We start from the raw sequence: 26,291 nt of genomic DNA, 5'->3' as shown, positions 1-26,291 counted from the left end.
TATATAATTATTTTTAAAAACATTCATAAAAAAATAAATAATGAAAAATAATTTTCATATATTTCTTATTTTTTGTTTCAAAATATAAAAAATTATTTTAAAAAACACTCCCGTAACGTACGTTCATAACTTCTTTTTAATATAAAATTAATGATGCTAAGGAAACAATTAATAAGTGATTACATGAAGAAAAAAATTTTAAAATACTGACAAATGCACTGTTATTGTATTTTCAATTCAAAAAAAAGTCATCGTCATAATTTTTAATATTTTTTGTAAGATATTTTTTCGTTTTCTATATCATTTAAACGTTAAAAAAAAACCATTTTATTATTTTTGTTTTGTTTTAATCATAAATAGTCTTAATCAAAGAGAAAACATGTATTTTTTATTTTTGTAATTATAATGTTTAAGTAAATACGTTTCGTTTTGCACATAAATAAAAAAGGAAAACACTTTTTAATCGTGATAACTGACAAGCAACTAATTTGATTTTAAAATTTGAAAATTTTAAAACACATTGGATTCGTTGGGAATGTTATAATGATTCATGTCTTTCATTCCAATCTTACAAGTTACAACATTACGGAAAACGACTTAAATCTTATTTGGAGTAATTAAGTTACCATTTTAAAGACACAATTATTAATATCATAAACTTTTTAGCATAAGTCAAAAATTTAAAGACACGCAACATTTCCTTTTTTTTTTTTTCTTTTTTCTTTTTTGCAATAAGTGTTAAATATCAGCTTTTGACATTTTTTTCATAACCATTTTAAGCAAAAAAATTCCTTAGTTAGAAATTCAATAAAAATCATAATAAAAGGAATTATTTGACTTTTCGGCATAATTTATGATTTATATAGTTTAAAAGAATTCTAGCGGGTAACTTAAAACAAAATATACCCTAGAAGAAAATACTAAAATGCATCTAATTGGATTCAGCAGAGATAATGGATGCCAGTTAGGCTTTAGCATTGGGCTTGAGTTTGAATTTAGCCCAACCTTGGCCCATACTTGGGACAGTTCCCAATTGGAGGTGCAACTATTGTAAAGAATAAAGACAGAAGTTGAGACATATTGCATTTCAAGTGACGTGAAAGTCAATTATTAGGATAGGGATCAAAACGGAATATTTGGGTTTAATCTATAAATACAATCTCAGAGGTAATGGATAGAGCTAGAGGAAGATGAGGAAGAGCAGACTCTGCAGGAAGGCACTAAGCCAGACTTTAATTTCAGAACCGGCCAGCCTACTTTACTGCTGGAGGATTCGAATTTATTTGAAACATTAATTTGTGATGGTTCGTAGCTGTATCAATTTTTCATCTTGGAGTTGACATTTCAACGAGTTTATGCATGTTATTGAAAGAGGGGTAGAGCAGTTGAAGTTTTGATTTCGTATTGTACGCACATGTTGCCTTCTGACAACATATATATGCCTATCAACTCATTGTTCTTGGGACGAAGCCACTAGAACAAAATGAGATACAAATCACATCATCGTACCGGTATTAGTATTACAAGTTTGAAATTGAGGAGATTTCAAGTTGTTTGAAGCCCAGACAGAGATTTTGACAAATCGGGCGTCAGGTTGGGCCAGTTTGGGCCAATACAATACGGTAGCGTTGGTATTGGCAGGGGCATCCCAAGGGAACTTTCGAATTATAATTTAGGCCAGATGTCGATGTCGGTGTCGATGGTGAAGGCAGAGAAAAATTGGAAGCGATAGGGTTGCCCGGCTGGCAAATCTCTTTCACATCGTCATATGCTGTGGGCCAGCTTGGTCTCTTCCAAGCCCAGATGCAGGCACCGATTCTTTGTTCTTTCCAAAACCCAACCATCCTTCAATTTTCAATTCATTCTTTTTTACTTTTTCTTTCTCTGAAAGTTGGGTGGGGCCCTGGGGGCACTGGGGGGCTTTGTTGATAAAGCGTAATCATCCACCGTTCTTTTCATGAGAGAAGTGCTCTTCACCGTCCCTTATTTGATTCACGTATGCCATCTGTCAACAAGTATAAAAACAAGTAAAATCCATTAAACACACCTTCAACGAACATTAATGAATTAAAAAAAAAAAAAGTTAAAAAAAAGGCGATATAAGTGGGCCCGCCCAAACATCAGAAGGAGTCCAGGTGGAGAAACGAACAACTGGGAGCATGTGCACTTATGGGTCCCACGTTCTATTATTTATACATTACATTTTGTTGACGAATTATTAGACCTGTCCCGAAAAGGTAAACTCTTTTGGGTCACCAATGAATGTGACGGACAAGATTGAGTGCGAGACGGCATTATTTTCTTCGTCTTGGTAAGTAATTCCTTTTCCTAGTAAATTTCAAAATATCTCAATTGGTAAGACTCCCTATATTTGGTAATCACGCTCAGTGGTACGGAAATCGACTTCAAAAGATTTCAAGATAGAAATCCGGATACAAGGCCAAATGGGATTACGAGAATAGGTCAAACACGATACATGAGTGACCCACCACAATTTGGATATTTTAGGATCATCATTATTCATATGTGGCTCACATCAAGACACCATCTGGGAAAGCGAAAACTTCGTCCTTTCACCATTAGCACCGACGATTGTCCCAGTAAAACTCATTAATAGGTTAGCTCTCTTCTTCACTGAATATGCAAAACCACTTAACCACCACACATATTGTTATTCTAATAATAAGAACATAAAAATAGAGAAGGTCCCACCAATATATAAAACAAGAAATCCGTGGACCATTTAATAGGCTAGAGAAATAGAGAACACGAACCCTAGCTGAATATCCTAAAGATGGAATGATCAAACTTATCTGAAGTTCATAACATACACAGCCCTAAACCAGTTGTTTCATCAGTTTTATAGCTATGCATTTCCAAGATAAACCTTTTAACCCCTAACAACACAGCACCATGATAATACAGGAAAGGCAAAAGAAAAAACACAATCCAAGAAGCATCCTATCCTTCTTTCTACAAAGAGGGAGATGGTTTTAAGAGAAAGAGAGAGTGAGAGAGAGAGATTGACCTACACGTCAATGGTCTGTCCTCAACCCCTGGGGCCAGACCCTATCGCTTGGATGGTCTCTCATCATCCTCTCCACCATCATCATCGCCAGAATCATCCTTATCCGACCTCTTCCTCTTTGCTGGAGCCTCAACCTTCCCACTGCCTTCATCATCATCCTCGTCATCATCCTCAAAATCTTCTTCCTCGCCATTCTCTTCTGGTTCGAAATCACTTGCATCTTCCTCATCTTCAGCACGACCTACTGGTCGGACTAGGTATTCAGTTCCCATGTCCTCCTAAATGATTCGTTATGAGGGGAAAAAAAACAGCCACAGTTTAGACAAGAGGTTAAAGCAGAATATATAGAAAGTAACTACTATCAAATCAAATCAACCACAGAACATAAGTATTATCAGTAAGCATCAGAGCCATCCCTATCAATCCACAAACAGCACCATTAATCCTCTATTTGGTTGTCAAGACTGGAAAGAAAAGAAAACTGTCTTTGATTCATATTTTATTGCGGCTGTTTCTCTTTTTAAATGATGAATGCACCTCAATTGAGGACTCGATCAAAGATTAAATATTTCATTTTTTGTTCTCATTTTCTCAAATATCAAATGAGGTATATGAGCAGAATTTGGGAAATCAGAAACTGAAGTTAAACTTGCAAACTTGCGGTTGATATTTGAGTTTCTGTGTGGGGAGGGTAATGACCATAATTGCAACCAAATTAATTGGGAGGGCAAAAAAGGTTATTAGAATATGCTAAACCTTGAACGTGAAGTTGGTGGCAGGAAATACCATATAGGTTATTTGGAGTAACTAATGACACTAAGAAATGATAACCTTGAACTTAACAAATCATAAATAACTATATTACAGTCCAGCAGGACGATGTCAAAGCTATGGGCCCCAATAGAAATAGTTACACCTTGATTTTAACCAATCCTGTAGCAACATGTTGATCCTACAAAAGATGGTAAACTAAAAGAAATTACCCTCTCCCACATATTCCACTGGGAAGCACAAAAAAGGTGTGAAAAAAAAGGTTGAAATGTAGAAATACATGTTGCAATAAATCTGAAACAAAGAAGAAAAATGAAAGAAAAATTCTCCAGACAAAAAAGAGAGAATAAATTATTTTACTTTAAAAAGAGGATAAAAATTGTTGACCTGGTGAGGGAAAACTTGGGTACACCCTAAACGCTGGTACTCCTCAGTTTTGAGATCATGACTTCCATGGATAATTCAGAGGCCAGTTTGGTAACTCCACAATCTAATGAAAGGACCATTTTGATCCAGTGTTTAACCGATCTTTTGTAGTTTAGACCTATGAAAATAGGTGATCCAGACTGGAAGGAAGAACCCAAATCAAAACTTGCTATCTATGATTGTTTTAACACCTAAATTTTGAACTTTTACAGAGCAAATAAATATTTGCTTCAGTGGATGCCAATATTCCCCATAACACGAGGGAAATCTTCACTCAAAAAGAGACCAGAGAACATGCATAAGAAACAAAAATCAGCCTAATTTACCTGCATAATCATTTTTCTCTTATGATAAGAACCAAATCTACTGAAATTAAAATAAAAATTATTAAAAACGGTAATAGGGTTGTTCCAAGACCGCATGGAATTTCATTCATCCATAAAGAACAATAAGTTAGCAGGAGGAAAAGATTTGTCAAACACAAAGTAGAAAATACAGGTACTACCGTATAAGGTTACTACAATTTCAACAAACCCTTTTTCCAACTCCAACCTGCTCAAATCCGGTGGATTTGACACGAGGGATATATAATGTTTTGAAGAATGAAACATCCCAAACCCCCAATAATTTCAATAGCACAAAGAGATGGCGGAGCCATCAAGAACAGTGGATTATGCAATTCGTGATGGAACAAGAACAATAAAACAGATGATTGTAATAATACGAGTAGATCTGTAGATGTAGTCAGTTCAGTACTAACATTACAGCATCTAATTTCCTAAAATAAACCTAAAAATTCAAGAGTGACTTTACTAAGAGAACATAACACCTAGAAAATGACAAAATTCTAGTGTAAAAGATATTAGATCTATAATAGAAAATCTGAAATATCATATAGATCTATGAAGTTTCTGCCAGACTTCTTCATCCAGAACAACAAATATTGAAAATTCATGAAATAAAACTACAGCATCATAGAAGTGAAAAATTACAACAGATCAGAAACTTAAAGCCTTTTTTAGATAGTTTCTAAAACATCTTTCCCTCTCTGAACACAAATGATACTGATAGATTAAAGGCAATAACTACAAATACAAGGTAACAGTAATCCAATTCTCATATATGCACAAACAGATCTGAAATAGAAATTGCAAATCCATGAAAATATGCAAGGAAAAGATAGATCAACAGCAAATATATAGCATGCTGAACACGCAAAAAAAGCATCAATCTTAGCACGAAATTAGTATCGAAGAAAAAGAGGCAGACATCAATTTTTCTCCAACAAAAAGAACGTATAACAATAAAAAAACACCGGATCTGATGATTTTCACCAATGAATAAGCCTAAAACTTCGTTACAATATATTAACAAGAAAAATACGCTTAATTTTGAGATAATTACCTCTTCTTCGTTTTCCTCGTCTTCTTCATCGTCGTCGTCGTCGTCGTCATCACCATCACCCTCGCCATCTTCATCTTCCTCCTCATCGCCCTCGTCCTCATCTTCGTCGTCGTCTACCGATTGAACCGGAGGACCACCGGACGACTGAAGAACCTCCTGCACATCATCATCATCATCCTCATCGTCGTCGTCGTCGTCGTCGTCGTCGTCATCATCGTCATCGTCCTCATCACCATCTTCCTCCTCGCCGTCTTCCACGACGTTGTTTTTCTCAGCCTCCTCCCCGCCGTCGTCTTCGTCGTCTACCCCATCTCCATTCATCTTCCCATTCGAAACCCTAATTTCCTTCTCCTCCTCGAATTCCCTCTCTTCATCCATGATCTTCATGTCAAAATTTTCTCGGGAAATTTTTTCACCCAAAATTGGCGAAAAAAATTAAAATCAAAATTCGAAAAAAAACAGGGGAGGTGAGAGACCAGTAGACAGGAGCTTCTTCGCTCGTTCTACCAGGTAACTCTGCAACCTAATCTCAGCCGTTGAAAGACGAACTGACACGGATTGATGACGTGTCAGTCAATCGGACGGTTTCAGTGAGAGCACTCGTATGTTTGTGTTAGTAGGCCTTTGCGGCGCTCTAAATTTCCATCTCAAGTTGAAGTCACGTGCCAGGCATGGTGGTATCTAGGGTTAGGGTTTTCCTCTTTTAGATATTTGTCTTCTGGAATATTCCACGGAACCGGTTCTCCACTAGGGCCGGCTGGGATAAAACCGTAAAAGTAAAATGCTTTCCGGAGAAAGTATATAAAGTGATTTTGACTTTTTTTTATCTAATCTTTTTTTTTATATACTAATTCTAAATTTCTTAATTATTACCTATTTAATTTCCTTTCATATTATTTCTGTGTAATGGGTGAAGATCTTTCATTTTCTATTGTCTAATTATAATTTTTTATTTTTTATTTTTACTCTTTGACTAAATGATAGAAATTAATTTCAAATATATTTAATTTATGTATGTTATAGATATTCAGTTTATTAATTCCTTTTTTATTGATTTATTTTTTTTCAATTTCTATTTATTTTTCTTTAAATTTCAATTATAAATCCTTTCATTTTTAGCCATTAGTGAATGTTTTATCCTTTTTATTTTGTGTTCTAGAAGTTTCCAATAGTAAGATGTGCTTGGAAATATGACAAAGAAACCACATTGATATAAAAGTAAATATAAAGGTTTGAATAATTCACTCAATTAGAAAAATTCTAAATAATCATAATAAAATATTAATTTCAATTGTTGAGATTGTGGTTAATCAGGTTTGACACTTCAAATATAATAACAAGCTGTTTTTGAAAAAAGAAGGGGTTTGGTCTCATGTGTTTTTTAAACCGATTTTTAAAAACTATTATTTATGTTTTAATTTAAAAATAGTTTTTAAAAATAAATTTTAGACTATATGGACTTATGTTTTTTTAAAATTATTTTTAAAAAACATAGTAAAATAGTATTTAAAATTTTTTAAAAATAGAAAACTATTTTTAAATTGCTTGATCAAATCAGTTTTAAGTTTTGAGAGTATTTTTTAAAAACACTTCTATTATGTTAAAAATCTATGTAGAGACTTAAAATATTATTAAATAGTTTTTTTAAATTTTTAAATATTTAAAAATATATTTTTAATAATTTTTCATATTTATATATCTATATTTTTAAATAATCCTTAAAAATAAAAATAAAAATAATTAAAATATATTTTTAGAAAACACGCTATTTACAAACAACAAATTCTCAAACAAAATATTTGTGTCAAAAAAACTACTAAACATATTTTGAAAAACAGATCCCCATACGTGATTTACTTTTTCAACGCCACTCCACATCGCATATGACACGTGGTAGGGCCATAGGGAGGGTGGCTCAGTTTAAAGCCCATGCTGGTTTTCCTGACCTGGCTTCAGATACAGGGTCGGGCTGGCCCAATTTTGGACCCCAGTAATTGTTTAGACTCAGCCCACGACCAAGATTTCGGCCAATGGTGAACACGAAGTACATTGGAAATTTTCAAACCATTTTAAGATATGTTCCAATCACAAAAAGAAATAATGGAAAAAAAAAATCTATCCCTTTTATTTGATTTTCTATTTAAAAATTATATAACTTTAAAATTTCATATTGCATATGAAAATAAAGAAATAAAGTAAATTTGAATAAGCAAATAGTAAAACTAAATTCATTATTTATTTATTTATATTTTGTCTATTTTCCTCAAGTTTTTATTTAAATTTAATAATTTTAAAATAATTTTAAATTATTTGGTTAAATTTAAAATTTATTATTTAATGACTTCAAATAATTACAAAATTAACACTTGATAGGTGATTCCTTCGTTTTTTTCCATTTAATGTAAAATCCATTTAAAGTATTTTTTTAAGTATTGGTAATCTTTTTTAAATACTTAAAAGCACTTTCCCTACAAAAACTAGGCATTTGATAATATTTTAAATATCATTTTAAGATTTTAGAAAATAACTTGAATTGGTTATTATTTCTTCCAAAAATGACTTTTTTTGCCATATCTTATTATCAAAATCACTTTTAAACATCAAATATTAAAGTGCTTTTACACCCATTTTAAAAATGGTTTTTAGACTTTCTAGCATTAAAATGGCTATAAACATTGATCTTTAACCCATTAAAAGTACTATCACGAATTAATATATGACAGATATTTGAATGCTTATTGGTGTTAGTAGGGATCTATTAGATAGATATTATTGAATAAAACCTTTTGATGATAAATATGAACAAATGCTTGTTGGTGTTAGTAAGGGTCTACTAAATATACATTATTGAATAACACCTTTTGATGATAAATATGTATAAGAGGCTTCGAAAAAATTAGTATTTTCTGAATTATATAAAGCTGCTAAACAAACAATAAAACAATAGGTATTTGAATCAAAGTATTAAAAAAAACAAAATATTTAAAGGAAAAATGGGAGATCCTTTTAAACAACTTGTTATAATAATAATAAAAAAACATTATATCTTGAAATTAATTCATCAAGTTGATTATAAAATTCATGCACGTAAACATGAAAAATATTAGAACTGTTTTTTTAAATCTACTTTTTAAATTAATTGTCAAACAAACTCTTAATCATTCGTTATTTTTAGTAGCTTTCAGTAAGTCACTCCACAAATTTACTTACTAACATAAAAAGGTTTATAAAAAATGATATAAAAATCAAAAGGTAAGGACTAAAAATAAAAATAAAAGAATGGACGGGAATATGAAGAAAGGGAAAACTTTTTATCTCTTGAGGTGTTTCCGTTGTCAAATCAGAAGAATCTATCGTCTTCATGTTTAAGACGAAGAAATTGAAAACCTTAATTTGATGAACCTTATTTTAATACTTATGTTCAAGATGAGCAAATGGGAAACCTTAACGTGGTGGTCATGCGTTTCTCTAGTCAACATTTACGATATTCCCTCTTATATATTAATTATATTTAAGAGAATATGTCTTGTTCAAACCCTACCAAAAAAAAAAAAACCATTGTAATTATTCAAAATGATCCCGCTAAGATTGCTTGAGAAGGAAATCCAATGCAATGGAACAAAACCTTGACTGGTAAAATTCTTTGATTAAAAGATAAATTTAAATATAAAAAAGGGTCAAAGCGCGTAATAATAATTAAATTTTACGATATGCCTTTTAAAATATGGATAATTGTTTGGGAATAGGAAGAGTCACCCTTCCACCAATTATGCTAATACGCATAGTACAAACAAGGGAGGGGGAAAGTAGTGGGTTTGTGGGGATTTGTCTTCTTTTTTAAAGCTAATGACTAGTAAATGGAAAATGATAAAAGATGGTCATTCACGTCTTATCTACTATGCTTATCTAATTAAGAAATATTTGATTAAAAAATCTAATTGTCTATATATATATATATATATTAAAATATATTCACACGTAAATAAATAGTATTTGTTTTTTTGACTTTTTATTAAAAGTAATTTATTTTTAGAATTTAAGTTATTTGTTTTTCTATTTTTTCATGACTTATTATAATTTTTTTACTAAATAAAAAAAGTCAATATATATATATATATATATATATATATATATTTCTAAATAAAAAATATATTTATTTTTTATTTTTTAATATTTAATAGAAATAAAATACTATAAAAACAAACAAATTAATATTTAACACTGTCAAACATTAAAGTTTGATTTAAAATTAAGTAAAAAAACAAACATCGTAGTTTTTCCATTATTTTTACTTTTTGTAAAAAAAAAAAAAAACATTTATTAAATTTTAAATTTTAGGTTTTAATTGATTTTTTAATCAAATTACTTTTTAATTAATGGATTAATCAATTAAAATGATGAAAATATCTCAAATTTATAAAATTAATATTTCTTATTTTTGAACTTAAAAGGGTTAAGAATTTTTGACATAAATACGCTTTAATATTTTTATTATTTATATATGCATTTTAGAAACATATAAGAGTATTTTTTATTTAAAATATGTATTTTTTTTTTAGGTTGAAAAAAAGGGTGAGAGGTTACTTTTTCAAAGTGGGATGATTAATGATTTACTTACTGTTAACCGGTTGTCCCTTGATTAATTATTAAGGGGGTTGATTTATCAAACCCTCCTCGGTGCCATTTAATAAACTTGTCTTGCATCCCTAATTTTATCGGCTACCTTTTCAGAACAACAACTAGTCAAAGTTGGACCCAAAATCAGATCACCAAACAGCGAAACACTGAATTAATCTCCCACTAATCAATTCCAAACAGTCCTTTTACTCTTTTCTATTTTTTTATTTTTTTCCTTATCCAGCCGTGTGCCCCGGTATCCATTGATTCCCACCTAAATCCTAGACTCATACGAATATCTCCAGTTTTTAATTCCCCCTTCTCCATCCATCCAGAACCCATTTCTTTAGGAATTAAGATTTTCCATTTTTGGGAAATATTCAAGAAAAATCTGGACACGCGAAAATGACAGGCTGAGGCCTTGTGGTAGATGCATATTACAAATACCGACACGACACCACCTCATGCGTTTAGATTAATAATACATTTACTCAAATTAAAGAATCAAGAGTCGATTCCACGGTCTTCGTGGTAGGCTTAGTAAGATAAGACAAAAAAAAACCATAGCAAAGGTCCAGGTGGCTCGTGTATGACCGTTGAACGATAGACAGATATTAGATAGGATTGAAAGGGTGAGGAGACAGAATAATTATAATTTTTTTAGATGGGAAGTTAAAAAAATAAATAAATAAATTTCATAAATCTAGACAATATCTTCGTTATGCAACCTACCATTCTGTCATCAATACAATAGAAAATTAATATTTAATTTAATATTTCCATCAGTAGCTAATCCCAAACCTTTAATTTGATTTTAAAATTTAAAATTATTAGAAATTTAATGAACGGTACACATCCCATTAAAAATTAATCACTTTAAACTTGCTATCATTGCTAACAATTTGTCACGCATGTTTCACGTGCGTATATCTTGATTTCTTAGATATTCGTGTTTTCAAGATTATCAGAAGCGATTGGGGTCTACCGTTCATACCTGTGGGCCTCGCTGTAACTAATCACTTCCTGTACGGCCAGATCAATCTATGCTGGAGAGGTTGTACTTGATAACTGTGGGTCGTCAGTAGATTAAAATTGGTGCGCCAGACATCTCCCGGATAGATAAATAATACTGCCAAATTCCAGTTCCAACTTTACCGTATGAGAGACGAGCCTGAGAGAGATGTGTGGGAGGTGGTCAGCATCAACTTTCCGGTGGCCGGAATTCGATTTCTCGATATCCTTCTCAATATTCCGGTGGCCGGAATTCGACTTCTCCTACTTCACGGCGGGGTGGTCCACGCAGAGCTTCAGGTGGTTAGATTTCTCGATCTTGGATAGCGTCTTGTGGACCTTCGTGTATGTGCTGGAATCGTTGGCTTTGGTCGCGATGCTTTGCTTCTTTTTCGTTTTCTGCGGCTGCACTCTCTGATAGCTTAACTTCCGAGAGTTCTCTTGCTATAGACATGGCTCTGTGTGAATCAACGGAAACCAGACGCTTCCGTCTCCGGAACTCCCATCTTAATAGGTGAATTGCAGATTGTGAAGGCAAGGTGCTCCATTGAATTCATGTTTCCTACCGTGTTTGTCAGATTTGCAGAGCTTGATTGTTGTTTATACTGATACAGTGTACAGTTAGTTCTTTATGTTTTATGATTTTTGTTTGGACGGTGTGGAATTCGTAATTATGCAATTTTCTCATGACTTTTTGGGGGTGATTGGGCTGTCGAATCTCCTCCTCTGCTCTGGGAAATTAATTTGGCCGTAACTGCCAAAACGGCGTCGTTTTTGTCTATAACGATCCGTTTTGAGGACTGAGCGGTGCTTCTAGAAACAAACAGTCAAGTTTTGAAGATTGCAGGGTACAATGGAGCACTATCCTGAGAGTCTGAGACCTCGCTATAAAACGATGCCGTTTTGTAGGATGAGTAGTTGGGAGAGAATGGAAGCGAAGCGGTGATGTACTGTTGCTCCTCCTTTATTAAAGGGGAATGATTCCGTGAAGTGATGTTAAACTTTATCAATAGGAAACCTTGTGAAGGAAGCGAGTGGAAAGGAAAAATCTCACGATTATTTGATAACTTAATCGTAATCTTGTACAATTAACTTAATTCGCGGACGACGTAAAAAAGACGTCAAATCGAGTTGAGCGTAGGAGACCTTAGATCAATTGACATATCCGAAGTAGGTAACTCCTCCATATTATGTAAGTCTCATGGGAAAATGATTATTTTATTGACCAAGAACTAGGTATTACCACAAATATGTACGGATTTGATTTATTATCATATTCCCAGTAAAACTCGTAAAGAATAATTTGTAGAAGAGATGGAGGGTTTTCTTTTGGAAGCAACTAGGAGGAAATTATCTATGAAATTAGTATGCTATCCTTATTTTCTTTATTAATTATCTCATTAAAAATGTACAGAAAATAGGTGATGTTAATGATACTATCAAACTAGGAATTTAATCTTAGGATTATTTAGGTCAAGTTTTTTAAATTAAAAATAAAAAAATCTATAATTAAACAAGATTCTAATTTTGTGGTTTCACAAAGTTTTATAATGTGTGACCATACAATTAATTTTTAGTCAATTGGATGTCACATCAAATAATTTGAATTTGGATATCAAATGGTCAAAACAATTTGATGAATTGATAGGTCATGTTTTTTTTTAACTTGTTTTTATAAACTGTTTTTAAGTTAAATAATAAAAAACAACTTTTAAAAGCAAGTTTGGTTCATGTTTTTCTTTCGTTTTTTTAAAATTGTGAAAACGACTTTTACTTGTTATCACTTCACTTTGTTTTTAAAATTGTTTTCAGGAGCCGATGGTTGGGTAATGTTATAAATTTTAAAAAATAGTTTTTTATTTTTTTTTAAATAAAATAAATTGTTTTTAAATTAGACGGCCAAATGAATTTTTATTCTCTACAAAAAAAAATTATTTTAAAATTAGTCACAATGACAAACATATTATATTAACTAAAATTATTAATATAAATAAATATGAGCGTATTAAATACCATCCCAACCATTTTCTTAGCATTTTAAAAACTACTAACTTTAAAAAAAGTTACAAAAATTTAAGGATTTGTTTGGTAATTGTTTTCGATAATATAACAAAAAAAATTAGAAAACACATTTGACAACCATGTACTGTTTTCTATTTTTTTGTTATAAAAAACATAAAACAATATGTTTTCATATAACATTTTTAATTGTTTTTTAAGAGATGTTTAAAAAAAATAAGTATATGCACATGTATAATGATTAAAAAAAAATTATAAATATAAGAAATATTTTTAAAAATATTAAAAACAAGTTAAAAAATATTTTGAGTTTCAAACAAACTTTTGTTCTACAATATTTTAAAAAATAATTTTTAAAAATTGTTCTTATAAAATATTTTCCAGAATTGCTTAAAAAAAACATTTACTAAACATTTAAAAATAATTTTCAAAAACGGTTTTTTTTTTTTATAACAAAAAATCTAAAAAACGCGTTTAACAATCATAAACTGTTCTATGTTTTCTTTTTATTTTTTACTATTAGAAAATAGAAAGCATAATGTTTTTATATAATATCTTTTAATTACTTTTAGTTGTTTTTTTGAGAACTGTTTAAAAAAATAATTATACAAACATATATAATGGTTAAAAATAAAGCTATAGATGTAAAAATTATTTTTAAAAACATTAACAACATGTTAAAAACGATTTTAGGTTCTAAAGACTTTTGTTTTACAAAACATTAAAAACAATTTTCAAAAACTATTCTTAAAACCTATTTTTTCAAAACTGTTTTAAAAAACAATTACCAAACAAAACCTAAGTGACTATTTTTAAAAACACAAAACATGGATATTTTGGGAATGTATTTTAATTATTTTAATTTATTTTAAAAAAATTTCAAAAAAACAATGCTCCAAATATAAAGAATAATTGGAAATAGTGTACTGAATATAAATGTTATTTAAAAAATATGTATTTAGAAATGTGAAAAATAAATTGAAAATATTCCAAATCTCAAACAAACTTTCTATAAAAATAAAAAATAAAAATCAAATAACAGTTTTAAAATTGTTTTCCTAATAGAACCTAATTGATTCTTGAAAAATATATTATCTCTTGAGTTGATGAATGGATTCTTCTAATGAATGTAAAATTTTAACTAAATTTTGATAGATCCAAAGCAGACAATAAAAGTGTTTGTATGGCATGATTGTTAATGTGGGTTTTGGTATATTGTTTTTTATAGTGATTACGTCTAGTTTCAAGTTTTAAATTATTTTAAAAAATTATGAAATTTATTAATAAATTTAATATAATTTTAAAAATAATAAAATCATAGTGGATCAATTTTTACCCATAAAATTACGATTAAATAAATCAATATTTGAATTTCAAATTATTTTAAAATTTTATTACACTGGTTAATAAATATAAGACATTAAACATTACTTTAATTTGGTGTTTATTTTTATGGTGAAAAATAAAAATTCACAAAATCATGGATCCATGCCTAAAAACAATAGAATAACTCAATACCAATTTTTATCCCTAATTTATGGTATTGGTTATATTACTATTTGAGTTTCAAGTTATTCTTAAAATTCTTAATTCCATTAATAAATTCAATACACTATATTTTATTTGTTTTGATATTTATCAGTCTAATGAAAATTTTGTAAAAATATGGTTATATATAGAGAATAAATCAGCAAGTCATTCCAAATGAGTGTTAGTTTATAACTTTCTAATACTAATTAAATTGATTTTTTTTTCAAATTATATTTTAAAAATTAATAAATTATGTATATCAGTATATTTTATTTTGAAATTTATTTCCTTATTGAAAAATTTTAGATTTTTTTAAAATTTAGAAAAATACCAAGGCTATTTGACCATATTTTCGGAAACTTATTTTTAAAAACCATTTTTTATTATTTAACTTAAAAACATTTAAAAAAAATTTCAAAAAACATGGCCAAAAGGCCCGTGTTTTAAAACCGGTAAAAACAAATTTTACTTGTTATTTGAAAATTATTTTCTATTTTACTTTGTTTTTAAAATTATTTTCATAAAATGACAATCAAACAATGTTATAAAATTTTAAGATAAGTTTTTTGTTTTTAAAAATATAAAGGCAATATACAAGGGGTGATGAGCAGTAGTAATAATTTTATAGGGTATAAAGTTTCGCGGTTCGCTAATAAGGTAGGATCGAAAGGAAGAAAAATAGGAAAGAAAAGGATCGAGAGAAAGAGTAAGCAGCGACGGAAGAAGACTTTGCCGGCAGTCGTTCCGAAGTCAAGGAACTTCTTGCATTGCACATGGGTAAGTCCAGTAGAAATTCCCTTTTGCATGTCCATCCATCTGAGATCAGAAAAGGATTTCGAACTCTCTTGGAAATTATACGGTCAAACAAACTTTTATATTTGAAGTTTTTTTATATCGATTTTAAATTGTGAAGATGGAAGAATAATGCTGTCATGCTTAATAATAAATTTATATATATATATTAAATAGATGAAAATAACATGCTCTTTTAAAACAATTCTCTTTTATTTTTCAAAATTAGAAACATGACGAACCATTTAAATATTTACAATGTCATCGTATTTATGGAAAAAAAAACATAAAATAACATATTATTTAATTAAGAAAGATATATGCTATATACAGAGTTTCTTAGAATTTAAAATATAATATTTAATAATTTTTAATTTAATATATGCTATATATAGGTTGGGTAAAATTTAATGTATAATAATTTGAAATAATTTTAAATTAATTTATACATAATTTAATGTAATTAAAATGACTTATCAAAAATATTTTAAATTTTAAGTTATAATTTAATATTATTTTTTAAAATGTTTTGAACATGTTTCATAACTTAAATTAAATCATTATAATGATTTATCAAACAACTACAAAAACTTAAAAAAGGACAAAATGAATGGGAAGAGAAAGATGGTGGATGCATTACCAAAAACATTCTTGGTAATTCATTAAAAGACGAATATACCCTTCCATGTACCAATGACATACGTCCACGTCACAAGGTTGGAGGGATAGGCCAAGTTGGCCAACCGCGTAAAATTATTAAACAACTCTGGACATGTAAAAAACTAACGCCGCCCTTCTTGGAAGGTCCGAAGTCAGGCAAATCGGAGAGACACTTGGCAACGCGACGAGACGCCACGTTTAATATTACATATTAGGGGCAACCACGCCACCTAGCTCAGTGTCTCCCTCTCGATTCTTGGCACCCGTTATGAGTTCAAAAAGCAAAGCCACTGGAACATTCGATCGAATGAAATAGTTAAACCTCTCTCCGTTTCGATTAGGGTTTTGTCTCCTCTCTGCCGCCGCGCGAATCCGATCCGGAGCTCTTCTATTCCGGTACGCTCGAGAGCTCTTCGATTCGGTTAATGAAACCTCGATTCTGTCTGGCTTCAATCCATCCGAGATTTTGAGTGGTGTGCATGGCACATGCTCACCGGAGTCAGAACAGTGTTGCTCTGGTTCATTCACAGCCGTTGATACATCCTCAACCTCCAGTCGTGAACGCTCCGGTCGGCTTTGTTCCGAGACCGGTCGGCGTGATAAACCCTAGCTTCGGTCCTGTGCCGCCTTTTGATCCCGCGAGTTTACCGCAACCTGGATTTGTTTTGAATCCGGCGGTGTTGGTCCGAATGGAACATCGCAGGTCAATCTCGCTGCTTCAGGTTGGTCGAGACTCGAGCCATTTTTTTTGCTTCATTTTAGTTTTCTACTCAATTTAAGTTTTGATCTTTCTTTGTAGTTTATGTCAAACGAAGGGCTCATTCCGTCCCCAGAGGAGGAGTTGAAGAGGAAAAATGTAATTGAGAAGCTCAAAGAGGTTTGTTGACTCTGATATTCAAGTCGATATTTTTGGGCCTCGATCATGCTTAGTTAAGGTTTGATCGTGAAATTGTTAGTTTTGATGATAGCAATGCTAAAGAATTACGAAAGGATCAGTGGCTTTGTGTGAAAGTTTGTATCTTCTATGTAGTAGTTCTGTTCAGGCTGTTTTTCCCCGAGGTTTGGAGTCATCTATCTTTCTTCTAGTTTCTGGAATATCTTTGTTTCTTATTTTTGTTTTGTATTTTCCTTTTAAACTTTGTTGTTTTTTTATTCTAATAATGTTAGGGAATCAATTGAACTTATGCAAACTATGCAGTTCCAATTTTTCCTTTAGATGAAAATGATTCATAATTTGATTTTCACCTGCAAGGGACTTCTCATCTATAAAATTATAGTCTATTTGGCGGTCATGTTAATGATGATATTTTCTTTATTTATGATATGCGGTGAAATGCATTCTCCTGTTTTTTCATGTTTATCCATTTAGTTTGCTGATTTCAGTGGTTATTTATCTTTGATGTGGTTGCTTGCATGCTGAATTGTATTCTTTATATTGTTACATTGATTTTGCCAGTATTGTTCTCTCTGACCACTTACTTAACAACTTCACATGGCATTCATTGTCTTTAAATCTCTATGTTTCATATTGTTTTGCAGATAGTGTTGACATGGGTTAAGAGGGTTGCTTGGCAACGTCAACGCCCAAAACAACAAATTGCAGTTACTTCTGCAACGATTTTAACTTATGGCTCGTATGGCCTTGGAGTGAGTATTTTTCCTTCTTTGGGTATTTGAGGCTACTGTTCTTAACCGTATTTTAATGCCATGAATGCTTATAGCTTTTGTAATTTTTGATGATGTTATAATAGAATTATGGAACTGTGGAGTTATTGTCATTCCAAGTTGCTCACAATCCCATAACATTGCTACCAGCATCAGTTTTCTATTTATATTCAGGATAAACTTACTTCTTTCCCTTTTTTTTTCATTTTTTTTAAAGTTACTTTAAAATGTATTTACTGATTGTTGATGACAAATCGATGGCTCCCTATGACTTAACCCTAGTTTTAGGAGGTGTCCTAAAGATTGAAACTACAGTTTCATCATTTGGTTATGTTTGTTAGTTAAGCAGCTATTTATCAATTTTCTACACCTTCTTGTACCTTGTTCAACGAAAGAATATTTGCATTGTTGTACTGGTATAGGTATGAGTGTCGGAATCTAACATGGATGCCAATTGTTGATTCACCAACTTTATTAAAATTATGATTCAGGGACCCATCAATATATTTAAAGAATATTTGAGATGTTTTGGTTTTTAACCACATTTCACATATCTTATATGTATGAACAAAGGTTTAATGGGTATTTATGAAGTATGCCATTCTACTTATGAACTTCTAGATAAAGACAAAGTTAGTTCCTAATGATGGATGTTAATTATAATGTGCACAATAGAAGTGATTCAAGAGTGTACCGAAATCTTTAGGGTCTTGTCATTGTATATGGTTGGTTTGTTGTAATCTACTCAAGTTGGGCTCACTTTTCTTTTTAGCTTCACTTGTTGTCAACCTGCTAACATTTGTTATGTTTATTGTCCAAAAAATAACCAATAGTGCTCATTCCATCAAGTTCTTCTCAATATTACTTTGGAAAGGAATAAATTTGGGGAAATTTTTTCTTTCCACTTGTTCTTGAAATATGATTCTTTGCTTTTCTCCTGTTGTGTCCCTCTCACATTGGAATTGGATGATGAGTCAGGAAGTTCTCTTTTATAGGATGTAAGCTATTTGATTGATTTCAAAATCTACCATGCATCATGGTCTAATGACCTCCTTGTTTTGACGCTGATTGTATATTTATTAACATGTGATTGCAAGAACCTTTTCTAATGTTATGGGTTGCATGCCAATGTGTTAATTCTGGATAATAGCTTTATGCTGTGAAGAGCAAAAAATATATCCACTGGATTGGACTCAACCTTATTGTTCATATTTGGTTTGAATATTTTTTATTTGTCCTGGACCCCAACAAGTACTGTATATCATGTTTGATATTATAATTGATAATTAATATGTTGTTATTCAGAAAGAATACAAGTTTAGAAGAGATCTTACAATGTACAGTTGCAAGCAATCTGCACATGGTTGATAAAAATTTGTTCGTGGATCATTTCTGATATGGAATGTTGAAGGTTGAGCAATCTGTTTGTTTGGTGCATCATTTGGAAAACAATTGTTTTACAAAACCTTTTGACATTGGATATGGGCCTATTTTGTTGGCTGTTAAGAACAATAGGGATTTGTGGTGCCTTAGCTCTGTCAATATGTAATAGATCTGGAAAATTTCTTCTTGTCAACCATTCTTCCATTTTTATAATCCGTTCAAAGTGCATGCATGGTGCACATGTGGGTGGATGCCTTATGAATTATGGCATTATAGGTAGAGACGGTCTTCTTTTATGTGTATGTAGGATCCTAGTAAGTCTATCATTAATGTATTTCAAACTTCGGTAAAATTTTTGGCATTAATAGACGTGGGATCTCTACAAACAATAAAAGAAATGGTGTAGGATATGATACACTGGTGCTTCATTATCATTGATAGGGTGGTTCTCTACTATTGGTTCTTTCTACCACTATTTGCACTAATTTTAAGATTCCAACATTTATTCTTAAGTTTCTTTTGCCTTTTATTTGGAGATAAATATAAAATTATGTTAGAGATGGTGTTTTTCCTTTGGACTTCTATTTTCCACTACAAAAACTCATTTGAATTTTTTTTTTTTTACTGAATTATTTTCTATTTTGGATAGGTGGTTTTCTAATCCTCATAAGGGTTGCTCTTAAGTCATTATCTGGTTTGACGTGATTATAAATCACGTAATTTTGCAATACATGTGTTTGTCCATGGGCCCACTGAAATTTATAGTTTGCATGGCATGGTAGTTTTTCTGTTAGTTTTGTATTTAATGAATATCCAGTTCCTTCCGGGGATGGATATATAAAAATTCATCCATCCTAATATGGCATGATAGGTCATAATTATTATGGAGAATCCAAATAGGCCTATGATCTTTTATATATTTTTCAAGTAGCACTTCTATGTCCTATTGCATGCAATGTAGGTGAGCCAGCAGGATCCATTTGCTACTCCTTTGGGAATATTAACTGAATGGTATTTCTTTTGCAGATTTCAGTTACTTTGTACAATAGCTAATAAGTTATTGAAAAGTAACTCTAGGTTTTCACCACCAAACAAATCCTTGTTCTATCTGCTCAATTAGGGAAAATGAAACATCTCATCTGTTAGAAACTTGCTTTTCAATAGGATAGTTTGAATTAATCCATCCCAGTGAACTGCGTCTGAGGATAAATGGAGTTTTATGGATCATTGCAATTCTGTAAGTTTGAGGTGTCAAAAACAATTTTTTTATTAGAACTGTATTGTATTTGTTTCTTCATGGAACTGCATTGAGCCTTCCTGTGAAAGAGAATTGCACTTGCACAATGATCTCCAATGTTGTCAATTACCATAACTAATTGCAGGATAACCAATATTTGAAGCCTTCTACCTTCTATAAGATTGTTCTATAGTATTGACTGAATTCATTAGTTATTTTCATACAAATAAATGAGAAATTTATGCTCTTAAAAAGGAGTTTGATCCTTCTTCTGTTTGGCATTCCCCTGTTACAGCCTTTTTGTTGCATCATGTTTTTATTATTGATTTATTTATCCAGGTTCATGGGCCAGAATCAGACATTGATGCTCTATGTGTTGGCCCTTTCTTTGCTTCCATGGCTGTAAGTTTCTTAATTACCTCTTTATTTATTTCATAATTTGAATTGTAAGTATTTTCTCTCAACTTAAAGTTCCATAATTCATGCAGGATGATTTTTTTATTGTTCTGCGCAACATGCTTGAAAGTAGACCAGAAGTCTCAGAGATCCATTGTGTCAAAGATGCCAAAGTTCCTCTAATGCGGTTCAAATTTGATGGAATATCCGTTGATCTTCCATATGCTCAGCTTAAACTATTATATGTTCCTGAAGTAAGTGTGAAAACTATGAAATAAAGCCTACGTGAAACAACTTTATCAGTTAATGCTTGCATATATTTATTTGTATACAAATTATGCGGACATGTGGTATTTTAAAGTATTCTCCACCATTATGAGTGCTTCCTTGTATATTTTTTTTAAATACGAAAGTTGGCTGGTTCTACATATTAGGTATTGTTTCACTATTAACTATTTTGTTTTCTTTTCTCTAAATGGTTTAGAGATTTTGACGTGCTGAGTTGTGAATTACAGAATTTGAATGTACTCAACCCATATTTTCTAAGGAATATCGACGAAACAAGTTGGAAAAGCTTGTCCGGAGTACGAGCCAATGAATGCATTCTTCAGCTTGTTCCAAATGTGGAGGTAATTTGTATAAGCATTTTGCTCATAACTGACGATTTTGGTCTTTGTTTCAATGTGGGCTTATTTCTTATGATGTATTGCTTAGGCAATGGCACATTCCCCCTTTTTTGTTAGGTGCCTAGTTATATATATAATCTTATTCTGGATGTAAGAAAATGTATTGCATAGACAATGGTCTTGATTATTTCTAGTCTTTAATTGCTATAGACAATGTATTTTGGATTGTGTATGTATTACAATATGTTGGGTATTCAGAGGTTTGATTATATAGCTGTAATTTTCATTTGAAGTCTCTGTTAAGATTCCAAAATAAGTTGATTTACCTTTTCTACCTTTAATAGTTTCGTTATAGGAAGGAGACCTTAGAAGAGTCCAACGGTTTGCAGGGTGTCAAGTGCCAAATATTGAAGATTCTCTGCCCTATATAATCATTTTTTTCAACTGGTTTTTCTTTAGTCCTCTTACTAATTAGTTTTACATCAGGAAATTAATTTAATGTTCTCATAATGACTATGAGAATTATATTTGTTTCAAATTGTTGCATTCTTCTAATGATTGAGCAAATGCTGTGTTGTCCTGGGGGTGGTGTTGATGGCTCACCTATGTATTTGGAAACTTGGTTCATATTTAGGATTTTCCCTTTTTTAAAATTTGAAGAAAGCATATAATGTGATAATTTTATCACCTGGTTTACTCCCTTGACAGGTGGAAATTTCTGTAAGAGGTCCATGTGAAGGAACTGCATGGAATACTTGGTACTAAGTAATGAAAAGATGTGGAATAATGAATGGTTTTGTGAGAATGGAAATAATGGTATTAATTGGTTATCAGCCATAATTTAGCTCATATTTAGTGTGGCTGATAATAGGTGTGTGCACAAAGGTATATGAAGATAATAAAGAAGGAAGATGTAGAAAAAAATAATACAATAGCAAACAAGTTTGTGTCACAACTCATGAGAGTTTTTATCTCCAGATAGTTACTGGTCCTCTCCTTCCACAGATTGGCCTCCCAGGAATAAGACATCAGTTCTAGTGGGTTGAGGTCATGAGGAAAGCTGGTCTTACCATAATTCAGACCTTTATGATTTGAGAGGACGTGTGTGCTAATATGTATGCATGGCCTTTTCTTGTTTCTTCTACTACACTTTTGAATATGTTTGGCTGTTATAAGCTGGAAGTGGGGTTGATCAGTTTATTGTGGGGTTATTTTCAAATTGCTATGTTATGTGATATAATCCATGCAGGAGGTTTCAGAAACATTTTATTTTTCTGCATACATTCTTGTCACCCTAACTTGTGCATTTTGCATTTTTATAACTGTAGTAAATCTTATATATTCTTGGATTTTCCTTTCCAGAATTTTCAATCAATACTTCGATGTATTAAATTATGGGCGAAAAGGCGAGGGGTGTATGGTAACGTAAGGGCATATGTTTCTCTCTCATTTTGTGTTCAGGGTTTGCTTTTTGCCATTTTGGGCTATTTGGGTTTTGACTATTTATGAACTTTTGATCCCAGTATTCTCTATTTATTGCAGTTATTTGGGTATTTTGGTGGAGTCCATTTGGCCATTCTTGCTGCTTTTGTTTGTCAAAAGAATCCACATGCCAACTTAAATGTTCTAATGTCAAGCTTTTTTAAGACTTTCTCCGGCTGGCCTTGGCCTACACCAGTAGCATTGGAAGATGGAAGACTACCAACTGGAGGCACCAGAGAAACACGTGCATTAATGCCCATTCAATTACCATGTAGCCCTTATGGATATTGCCATTCAAACATCACGAAAAGCACATTTTACAGGATCACGACAGAGCTTACCCTAGGGCATGCTCTGACTCGGGTATTACTGTTTGCCTAACAAACATAATCTTTGCTATAAATGTTAATTTATCTGTTTTAACCTCTTGCAGTTTTCATTAGTTTCATTGATCTTTTCAAATCTTAGTATGTGCTTTGTATAATAATAGTACTTCTGTGTATTTGTTCAGACATAGTAAAAAATGATCTTGTTATAAAGAGAGTCCAAAGGGACACTTATTTTTTTAATTTATTTTTTTGTGACAGGATCTCCTAAGGCTAGACTTTGACTGGAATGACATATTTGAGCCTTTTTGTTACTCCAAGAAATATTCGCGATTTATAAAAATTTACCTGTCGTCTTCTAATCAAGATGAATTAGGGGATTGGGTGGGTTGGGTAAAGTCACGCTTTCGCTTCCTTCTTGCAAAGGTTAGTGTTTGACTTTGTTCATTTATTATCATTTTAATTTTATTGAATGTATGTGTGTATGTATATATATATAATTTCATAATTCCATGTTGACAGTAAGCACAAAGAATCTTTCATTTTTAACATTCTAGCTTCTTGTGTAAGGAAAGTAGGGCCTAAATCATCATATGTAAAGGAAAATAGGAAATTGTCTGATGTGCTCACTAAAAGCTATGTTGGGACAGCTATATTGCAGGGTTATGGTACATTGCGGTTATTTGTGTTGTGGGCCCCAAATAGTTGGGAGATTGGAACAGTGATTAAGAGGGGCTGAGGTGTGCAATTTGTGACATAGTTGCTATTATTGGGGAGTGGATACTAGTCAAGGGAGGGCTTGGGAGAAAATTGGGAAATCTGACTGAAAGATAAAATTGCTACTAGTCAAGTGGAAGGTTATTTAGAATTCTATAGACAAACTACAGAAGCAAATTATTTAGAATCCCTGTGAATAATTGGTTATGAAACATGTGAATATAAATTATCCCTAAATGATAAAAAAAATTCATTCATTTCTATTCTGAAATGTTCATGCAGTAAGGTTTGAATTAACTGAGTAATCTACTTTCTTAGAGTCACGTCTAGGGAAGGAACTGGGTTTTAGATGTATATATAGGGAAAGCCATGTGCAATAAAAAAAGCAAACATTTAATAAACCCCAAAATTTGATTGCACTGGTATAAGAACTATGGTTTGGCAGTGGGATTCTTGAATTTCCATTAATGCTGTCTGGATGTTTCTGAAGCAGATATATGGGGAATAGGATTCACTCTAGGTGATAGTATCCAACTAACTGTGGAAGCGATGCTCCTAATCAATTTAATGCTCCCACCAGGCTAAATTTGAAAGCGTATATCACTTAACATCCAACTTGTTGGATGATCTCAATGTTATAGAAAATGTCATATCATTTCAGCTTTTCAATTTCTTCTTTTGAGTTCTCCAAATATTTTATTCTGTGTTAAATTTTTAGTTGATCTAAGGTCTTTCAATATATTATATAGATATAGAAAATATGGCACCTAGAGGTTTTATGGACCTAAGTGACACAGGAAGATATGACATTAGGGATTTTGATCCCCTCACTTACACTACTCTTGATCGAGAAACATAAGAGGAAAAGATAAGATTTGAGACGAGAATTGATTGTTAACTGGTTAATAGAGTTGAACTGCAGGGCTTTTGAATTATGGACGGAGAAGTAAAAGAGGGGGATTTTGGGGGCACTCACCAGGACACTCCTTCATTGTACAATCTTGAGTTAAGTTGATAATGAAGTGACATACGAAGCTCTTATGGTCATGGTAGCTGACGAGTAGACAATAACATGTGACAAGTGAAACACCACATTATATTGGCAGTTCTGCTCCACAAAACTCGGGTGGGGGCCTCATGATAGATAGCCTGTTGACTCCTTTTTAGGGGGCAAATGCTGGGGTGTGAACACACTCACCATAATATCTTTTTATGTTAAAATACTAGTAGTTTTATGACTGTCTCTGCATATATGCATACATACATACATATATATATATATACACAATTACACATATACATATTCCTTCTTGTTCACACTTCATGAGGCCTTATTTGCATTATTGCTGCAGGTGGAGGAGGTACAGGGTCTGTGTGACCCCAACCCAACAGAGTTCATTGATCCTGATGCAGGAGGGCCAAATGTTGTGTTTTTCTGGGGCGTACAACCTGGTAGGATAAATTTTTCGGACATAGATGTTGTGGAGGATGACTTCATGCAAAACATTAATAACGGTGGCTATCAAGGCCCTCCTGGAAAGATGAATTTGTCTGTCATTCCTACTTCTCAGCTGCCTGGTTATGCTCAGCTGGATACTGGAAGTAGGAACAGGACAAAAGCATGCTGGAGGATGTTTAATTATCATCAACCAAGGGTCCCGGTGTTCTCGCAGCATCTGCCTCTGTACTTTGTAGGGTATGCAGCAACCGATAAGGATGCTAAGCGCCTGGATGCTTGGAGCTAGGCTTCTCTTAAGATGATCACCTCTGTTTTCTGGTAACGGTCCTTTTTTTGTTTCTTTTTTCCTTTCTTATTTTCTGGTTGGCCCGGCACTGAATTTTGATTTTCTTGGGTACACAGTTTTTTTTTTATATGATTTATCTTTACTGGAAGAAGGTATACGATGATATGGAATGGGGTAAAGTTTTTTATTCAACAGTAAAAGGGTGAGACTGTACAAATTAAAGATAGAGGTGGTGGTGTATAGGACTTGTAAATTTCTCTGTATACCTCTCATAAATATCTTTTGTAACTCTATACCTTGGGAAAGAATTTTATATTTAATCATACATTTTTGTTTGTGGAATGCCTTTAGTGATCATTTCCAGGTGTTATAATTTTTGTGGTTACTTCACCCTTTGATTGAGGGTCCAAGTGCTTTGGAAGTCCCAAATGATTAAAGGAGCAATACATGATCATT

At 31.9% G+C, this 26,291-nt stretch overlaps 2 protein-coding genes across 4 annotated transcripts; one reads left to right on the top strand and one right to left on the bottom strand.

Moving 5' to 3' along the window:
* Positions 1-1,377: 1,377 nt before the first annotated feature.
* On the bottom strand, positions 1,378-6,362 carry LOC100261976 (uncharacterized). 3 transcript variants are annotated; one of them, XM_010651194.2, is made up of 3 exons: positions 5,630-6,362; positions 3,033-3,306; positions 1,378-2,005 (listed from the first exon to the last, which is right to left on the bottom strand). In XM_010651194.2, the coding sequence occupies exons 1-2, from the start codon at positions 6,014-6,016 to the stop codon at positions 3,070-3,072; spliced, it is 624 nt and encodes a 207-aa protein (XP_010649496.1). In that variant the 5' UTR covers positions 6,017-6,362; the 3' UTR covers positions 1,378-2,005; positions 3,033-3,069. The 3 variants fall into 3 exon arrangements, with proteins under 3 accessions (XP_010649496.1, XP_010649495.1, XP_002279902.1); XM_010651193.2 differs by having other exon boundaries at positions 3,029-3,306; positions 5,630-6,354; XM_002279866.5 differs by lacking the exon at positions 1,378-2,005 and having other exon boundaries at positions 2,698-3,306; positions 5,630-6,354.
* Positions 6,363-16,374: 10,012 nt separating this feature from the next.
* LOC100267147 (nuclear poly(A) polymerase 3) lies at positions 16,375-26,177 on the top strand. Its single transcript, XM_002279808.4, has 10 exons — positions 16,375-16,980; positions 17,058-17,135; positions 17,798-17,905; positions 20,883-20,945; positions 21,032-21,193; positions 21,455-21,568; positions 22,928-22,990; positions 23,108-23,410; positions 23,635-23,799; positions 25,443-26,177. Exons 1-10 carry the CDS (start codon positions 16,738-16,740, stop codon positions 25,833-25,835), a joined length of 1,692 nt encoding a protein of 563 aa, XP_002279844.1. The 5' UTR covers positions 16,375-16,737; the 3' UTR covers positions 25,836-26,177.
* The last annotated feature ends 114 nt before the right edge of the window (positions 26,178-26,291 follow it).

Source organism: Vitis vinifera, chromosome 5 (assembly GCF_030704535.1).
Source record: "Vitis vinifera cultivar Pinot Noir 40024 chromosome 5, ASM3070453v1".
In the NCBI taxonomy this organism is placed as follows: Eukaryota; Viridiplantae; Streptophyta; class Magnoliopsida; order Vitales; family Vitaceae; genus Vitis; species Vitis vinifera.
Note: the sequence above shows the minus strand (reverse complement) of the source record. Positions and strands in the feature narration are given on the sequence as shown.

Bases quoted from the DNA above. Each gene is read 5' to 3' on its own strand.
- LOC100261976 (XM_010651194.2), bottom strand. From the start codon at position 6,016: ATGAAGATCATGGATGAAGAGAGGGAATTCGAGGAGGAGAAGGAAATT. The intron at 3,307-5,629 runs GTAATTATCTCA...CGAATCATTTAG, and splicing joins ACGAGGAAAACGAAGAAGAG to GAGGACATGGGAACTGAATA.
- LOC100267147 (XM_002279808.4), top strand. From the start codon at position 16,738: ATGGCACATGCTCACCGGAGTCAGAACAGTGTTGCTCTGGTTCATTCA. The intron at 16,981-17,057 runs GTTGGTCGAGAC...CTTTCTTTGTAG, and splicing joins GGTCAATCTCGCTGCTTCAG to TTTATGTCAAACGAAGGGCT. The intron at 21,194-21,454 runs GTAAGTGTGAAA...TGTGAATTACAG, and splicing joins AACTATTATATGTTCCTGAA to AATTTGAATGTACTCAACCC.